Raw genomic sequence first — 7,687 nt, 5'->3', positions numbered from 1 at the left:
TGTCAGATCTGGGGCCCCATGCACACGTGTGTATATGTCAGATCTGGGGCCCCATGCACACGTGTATATATGTCAGATCTGGGGCCCCATGCACACTTGTGTATATGTCAGATCTGGGGCCCCATGCACACTTGTGTATATGTCAGATCTGGGGCCCCATGCACACTTGTATATATGTCAGATCTGGGGCCCCAAGCACACTTGTATATATGTCAGATCTGGGGCCCCATGCACACGTGTGTATATGTCAGATCTGGGGCCCCATGCACACTTGTATAGATGCTGGTCTAGGGGCCCCACTGATTTCCAGGGGCCAGTCTATGGCGGGGGGCATACATACTTCTCCAGGTGCCGGTCTAGGGGCCCCTCCCAAACTTCTCTAGGTGCCGGCCGGGGCCCCATGAAAACTTGTATATACGCCGGATCTGGGGCCCCGTGCACCCTCGTCTAGATGCCGGCCCGGGGGCCCCCCGAGCACACAGCTATAGACCCCGCTCTAGGGGCCCCACGCTGCACTGTGATGCCGGCCCGGGGCCCCCAGCTGGAGCGGATCCCGGTCTGGGTGGGGGAGGAGGAGGAGATCTCTGGAAGAATTCCGCTTCCGCTGCCAGAGGACAAACCCGAGCGATCCTCATCCTCCACCATGGCGACATCCCCCCAGAAATCCCCCAGCACCCCCAAATCCCCCCCATCCAGGAAGAAGGACGACTCCTTCCTGGGGAAACTCGGGGGGACCCTGGCCCGGAGGAAGAAGGCCAAAGAAGGTAATGGGGGGCCCGGGGGGAGGGGAGAGGAGAGGAGACCCCCACACTGATCACCCCTATTATTATTATTATACACAGAGATACATTGTTATTATATACAGATATTTACACCGATCCCTAATATTCCCCACACAGGAGAGAGAGAGAGAGAGATACTGATACATTGTTATACACCCACCTACCTGTATGTTACATCATTATCTATACATTATATATCAATACCATATATACCATGCCATTCAATATTATTATTTCTTCTACTCATTATAGTTACTATCATTGCCTAATATACCTAATATCAACATTATTATTATTATTATTATTATTATTATTATTATTATACAAATATGTACTAAAATGTAGTATTATTACAGTATTATTATACACATAGATACTGAGATTTATTATTATTATTATACAAATAGAAACTAAAATGTATTATTATTATTTTTACAGTATTATTATACACAGAGATACTGAGATTTATTATTATTATTATTTATTATTATTATTATTATTATTGTTAATATTATTATTATTATTATACACAGATATACTCAGATTTATTATTAATATTATTATTATTATTATTATTATTATTATTATTATTATTATACACAGATATTCTGAGTATTATTATTATTATTATTATTATTATTATTATACACAGATATACTCAGATTTATTATTATTATTATTATTATTATTATTATTATTATTATTAATATTGTTATACACAGATATACTCAGATTTATTATTATTATACACAGATATACTCAGATTTATTATTATTATTATTATTATTATTATTATTATTATTATACACAGATATACTGAGATTTATCATTATTATTAATATTATTATTAGTATTAATATTATTTTTATTATTATACACCAAGCTCTAATATTCTGTACACAGAACTTCTCATACTTTCCTACTCTGTATATAGAGACTGATACATTGTTATAAACTCACATACCTGTATATAACATCACATACATTGTATATTACATCATCTGTCATTATCTATACATATCAATACCATATATACCATGCAATTAAATATTAGTATTTCTTCATTAAATGGATCACTACTCATTATAGTTACTGGCACTACTTATTATACTTAATATCAACATAATTATCATTATTATACAAATAAATACTAACATTTATTATTATTATTATTATTATACACAGAGATACTGAGTTTTTTTTAATTATAACTATGATTAATAATATACAGAAATACTGTATTTTTATTTCTTTAATATTCTGTACAAAGGACATCTCATACCTCACTATGTATAAAGACACTGACACATTTACTCTGACCACCTACCTGTATATGATATCACTGATACATTGTATATTACATCATCTGTCATTATCTATACATGACATATGAATATTTTATACCGTGCATGGAAATATTACTCATATTATTATTTCTACTGGAATGTATGTAATATCAGTATTCAGTATAGATACTATCACTGCCTAATATACTTAATATATCTAATATCAACATTACTATCATTATTATACAAAGTAGGGTTGTCCCGATACCACTTTTTTTAGGACCGAGTACAAGTACCGATACTTTTTTTCAAGTACTCGCCGATACCGATTACCGATACTTTTTTAAAAATATGTCCCCCACATATGCAGCCATGTCCCCCACATATGCAGCCATGTCCCCACATATGCAATCATGTCCCCCACATATGCAGCCATGTCCCCCATATATGCAGCCATGTCCCCCACATATGCAGCCATGTCCCCCACATATGCAGCCATGTCCCCCACATATGCAGCCATGTCCCCCATATATGCAGCCATGTCCCCCATATATGCAGCCATGTCCCCAACATATGCAGCCATTTCCCCCACATATGCAGCCATGTCCCCTACATATGCAGCCATGTCCCCCACATATGCAGCCATGTCCCCTACATATGCAGCCATGTCCCCCACATATGCAGCCATGTCCCCTACATATGCAGCCATGTCCCCTACATATGCAGCCATGTCCCCTACATATGCAGCCATGTCCCCCACAGATGCAGCCATGTCCCCCACACAATGCAGCCATGTCTCCCCATACCTAGATGCCGCCGCCTATTAATCAGCGTGCGGGGAACATTACAGCTTTCATTTGAATAGCTGTCTGTTCCCCTCCGCGCCGCGTATAGTATCGGCGGCGGCGGGGGTAGTATCGGATCTGGCATCGGGGGCATTTGCGGGAGTACAAGTACTCCTGCAAATGCTCAGTATCAGTCCCGATACCGATACTGGTATCGGTATCGGGACAACCCTAATACAAAGAGATATTGAAATGTATTATTATTATTATTACTATTATAATACACAGAAATACTGAGTTTTTTGTCTTATGATTATTATTGACAGTATTAGTATTTGGTATTGTTATTATTATACACAGAAATACTGAGATTTATACTTATGATGGTTATTATTGTTATTATTGATATTGTTTTTATTATTAATATTATTATAGAAGGACACTTGTGTACTGTACACTGATATCTAATGTACACAGGACAGATCATAACTCTGTATGAACGTTCTTATACATTCTTATACTCTGACATACATGTATATGACATCACTGATACGTTGTATATTATTACATCATCTGTCATTACCTATACACTACATATCAAAGTTGGTGGTCAATAGGAGGAGGAGTATTCCCCCTATTAGTAGGAGGAATAGTATCCCATCATTGGTATCTGTGGAAGATATAGTGCCCCATTGTTGGTGTCAGTGGGGGGAATAGTGTCCCATCATTGGTGTCGGTGGGAGGAATAGTGCCCCATTGTTGGTGTCAGTGGGAGGAATAGTGCCTCAAGGGCCAGATAAAGGCCAGCAAAGGGCCACATCTGGCCCTCTGGCCACAACTTGGAGACCCCTGGCCTAAACGATCAGAGTGAAAGTTCTTCACTCTCCCTCCCGTAGTCTTCTGGGACACATTACAGGTCCCAAAAAACTTCATCCAACATTCACGATGCGCAGTGCTACTCACGCATGCGCAGTAGGCACCAAGCTGTGAAGCCACAACCTGTCACCTGGGTGCCCATAGTGAAGATGCCGGCGTCAAGGAAAGAAGAGCACTGGGGTGAACTCTGGATGGTGGGACAGGTGAGTAGCTCCACTTGTAAAGGGGAAGCTCCGCTTGTTTGTGGCCCCCCCCGCCGCGGCAAACTCACCCGGTAGTGTAAAAGCCAGGTACCCGCTCCCCCCCTAAAAATGCCAATTGCGGCAGCAAGGGGGGGGGGGCGGACAGACAAGCGGAGCTTCCCCTTTACAAGTGGAGCTACTCACCTGTCCCACCATCCAGAGTTCACCCCAGTGCTCCACTTTCCTTGGCTCTTCACTATTTGTAGCTGCTGACTTAATTTTTTCTGAAGGAGCCCGGAGCTCCTCTTTAGCTGAACAAGCTGAGGGTAGAAGCTGATTGGCTGCCATGCAGAGCGGCACCAGATCCTGAGTTCTCCAGTTTTAGTAAATCTCCCCAAAGTCTCTGTGTTATTTTTTTTTTTTAACTCAGTTGTAAATAGAGGGACTATTACTGATACATTGTTTATTTTGTCACTGTTACAATAATATATACAGATGTAATACATTGTGCACAGTGCTACATTGTTAGAATACAAAGCTGACTCTTCTATACTGCCCCCCCCCCCCATATCCCACCCCCTTCCCCCTGTCACCCCCATGGTTTGGGACTCTTTATCCATACACCCAGAGATGTATTACCATTGTGATTACCAAAACGCTGCTTTTGTGCTATTTTATGCTATATGGATACACTGTAAACACCCATAGGTGTGTGAAGTCTATTGTATTAAGGTGTGCACCCCACAACTAAAACACATGCCTGTGTGTGTGTGTGTGTGTGTGTGTGTGTGTGTGTGTGTGTGTGTTTCTATTTAGACTCACATACTATTTTAAAAAGTTTTTTTTGTTTTTGTTTTAAAGGGATAAAAGAGAGAGAGAAAGGGGGTGAGATAGAGGAGAGGGTGAGGGGGGAATAAAAGAGATATAGATTACTCTGGGTGTGTAGTGTGTGACAGGGCAAAGTGGGGGTGAGAGGGAGAAGGGGGTGAGAAGGGGGGGGGGTAAGAGAGAGGGGTGAGAGAGGGGTGGGTGAGAGAGAGAGGGGGTGAGAGGGGGTAAGAGAGAGGGGGGTCAGGGAGGGGAGAGGAGAGGGGGTAAGAGAGAGAAGGTGAGAGAGAGGGGGTGAGTGAGAGAAGAGAGTGAGAGGGGGTAAGAGAGAGTGGGGTCAGGGAGGGGAGGGGAGAGGGGGTAAGAGAGAGAAGAAGGTGAGAGAGTGGGGTAAGAGAGAGAGAGGGGGGAGAGTGGGGATTAGAGGGGGTGAGTAAGAGGGGGGAGAGAGGGGGTAAGAGAGAAAGAAGGTGAAAGAGAGGGGAGGGTGAGAGAGAGGGGGATAAAAGGGGGTAAGGAAGGAAAGAGGGTGAGAGGGGGTAAGAGAGAGAGGGGGTGAGAGGGGATAAGAGGGTGAGAGAGAGGGGAATGAGAGGGGGTAAGGAAGAGAGGGGGTGAGAGAGAGGATAGGGTTAGAGGGGGTGAGAAAGAGGGGATAAGAGAGTAAGGAGGGCGAGGGGGGTGAGAGAGAGGGAGTGAGAGAGAGGGGGATGAAAAAGAGAGGGGGTGAGAGGGGGATGAAAAAGAGAGGGGGTGAGAGGGGGTAAGGAAGAGAAGAGGGTAAGAGAGAGGGGGTAAGAGAGAGGATAGTGTGAGAGGGAAGAGTGAGAGTGAGGGGAGGGTGAGAGGGGTAAGAGAGAGATGGATTACTCTGGGTGTGTAGTGGGTGACAGGGCACAGTGGGTCCCCTTTCCCCCGCACACTTCTGTACACTGGATGGCACACCCGGCACCCCCCTTGTGCCCGCCTATGTGAATACCACCCTCATCATTGGCTATGGTCCCCAGTGATGTCATAGATAATACATGATTACATGAGGAATAACACTGAGGGTAGACATTGACGTGCATCTAAATCCCCCTTTCCTCTGAAGTCCAATCCATATTCGGATCGCTCTTCAGAGGCTACTGACAGGCGGGGAGGAAGCAATGTGACGCCTCCTCACTGCCTGTTTTTATCTTGCTGATAATTGCTCCCCAACTACTTGCATTGGTGGTGGTTTCGGGGTGTTTGGGGTCCCTATATGATGGACTGTGGAGTGTTCGGTGGGCTTTCCGCCATTCTTTGCTGCGGGCGCGAAGCTGCGACATGGAAACCTCCCCCGTCTGCTGCCTATTGCGGTTTGTATGTGTTGTAGTATTTGATCGATTATTGCTTGTCTGTGAATCGATCACAAATTGATAAATGAATGGCCATCACGTCGGAGATCGAAGGACCGTTATGTGAATGGAAGTGAAGGAATGTCTGCGATTCTCACAGGTAGCTCCGGGTCATGACACTCCCCGTCTGGAGAAAGTTCCAGCAATGAGCCCGTTGTCCCCTGGGGGCCCCTGTGTACAACCAGCAATTATGCAGCGATGATCGTAAATGCTCCATTCATCGGGCTGATCCGGTCCACATCTCCGCACAGTGAAGGTTTCTATAGACACACCGGAGGAAACCCCTGATATTTATTGACCTCCAGCCCCCCCCCCCTTCAGTCTTGCACAGTTCCGGCTCCTCTTCTCTGATTTCCCTGCACACTGCGAGCTTCTCACAATGTGCATTAGAAGCCGCAGAGAGACAAATCGATCTGCCTCATTTCCTGGCTGGAGGACAGCCATTCATCATCTAGTGCTTTCCTTCCCAGCCTGACTCTCTATGAGCTTCCTCTTTCTGGCCTTTACCCTGGATGCACTTCCCATTGGTTAGCATGTTCACATGTCTGTACTGACCAATGGGTGCTTACCATTGTGAGCATTATGATGGATACTCACTCCAGCTGCTGTCAATCACAGCCAGTGAGGAAGGAGCAGGGGGGTGAGGCTACTCTGGCCCAGATTCAGGTAGCCTTGCGCTTTTTTTACGGAGGCGCAGCGCACCGTTTTGCCGCTGCGCCTCCGTAAATTTCCTGCGCTACGCGCGATTCACGGAGCAGTAGCTCCGTAAATTGCGTGGGCGCTCCGGCAAAATGCCCTGCGTAAGGGCGCCTAATGTAAATGATCCCGTAGGGGGTGGGAATCATTTAAATTAGGCGCGTTCCCGCGCCGAGCGTAGAGCGCATGCTCCGTCGGGAAACTTTCCCGACGTGCATTGCGGTAAATGACGTCGCAAGGACGTCATTTGCTTCAAAGTGAACGTGAATGGCGTCCAGCGCCATTCACGATTCACTTACGCAAACAACGTAAAATTTAAACCTTGCGACGCGGGAACAACGGGTATCCTTAGCATTGACTGCACCTGCTTTTAGCATGTGCAGCCTTACGCGAAACCCGACGTACGCAAACTACGTAAACTGCGTACGCAGGGCTCGCGTAACGTTGTGAATCGGCGTTAGTATGCAATTTGCATACTATACGCTGACCACAACGGGAACGCCACCTAGCGGCCTGCGTAAGAATGCAGCCTAAGATATGAGGGCATAAGAGCCTTATGCCACGCATATCTTAGGCTTCAGTCGGCGTAACGAGCTCTCTGAATCAGGAGTCGTCACGCCTGCGCAAGTAAGCAATTGCGCTGCGTAACTATGGTTACGCAGATGCAATTGCTTCTTGAATCTGGGCCTCTGTGTGTATCAATAGACATACACAGCCAGGAGCGAGTACGCACAAGTGTCCCCATAAGAAGCAGGCTTACTGTGGGGGCACTCGGAGGAGGAGCCAGGGGTGTCGGTGGGGGACCCCTAAGAAGAGGAGGGGCGGGGCTACTCTGTGCAAATCCATCGCAATCTAAAATCACAGTCCCGCTAT

General features: G+C 45.5%; 1 protein-coding gene across 1 annotated transcript in view; it reads left to right on the top strand.

The window, feature by feature from the left end:
* Positions 1 to 571: 571 nt before the first annotated feature.
* Positions 572 to 7,687, top strand: part of PARVA (parvin alpha) — an 80,912-nt gene continuing 73,796 nt past the window's right edge. The window contains exon 1 of the mRNA XM_040327942.1: positions 572 to 764. Coding sequence (XP_040183876.1) covers positions 644 to 764 — 121 coding nt within the window. The 5' untranslated portion in view covers positions 572 to 643. The remainder of the gene's footprint in view (positions 765 to 7,687) is intronic.

The sequence above is a fragment of the Rana temporaria genome, chromosome 11 (genome assembly GCF_905171775.1).
Source record: "Rana temporaria chromosome 11, aRanTem1.1, whole genome shotgun sequence".
NCBI classification, from domain to species: Eukaryota; Metazoa; Chordata; class Amphibia; order Anura; family Ranidae; genus Rana; species Rana temporaria.
This window is presented reverse-complemented; position numbering and strand designations above follow the sequence as displayed.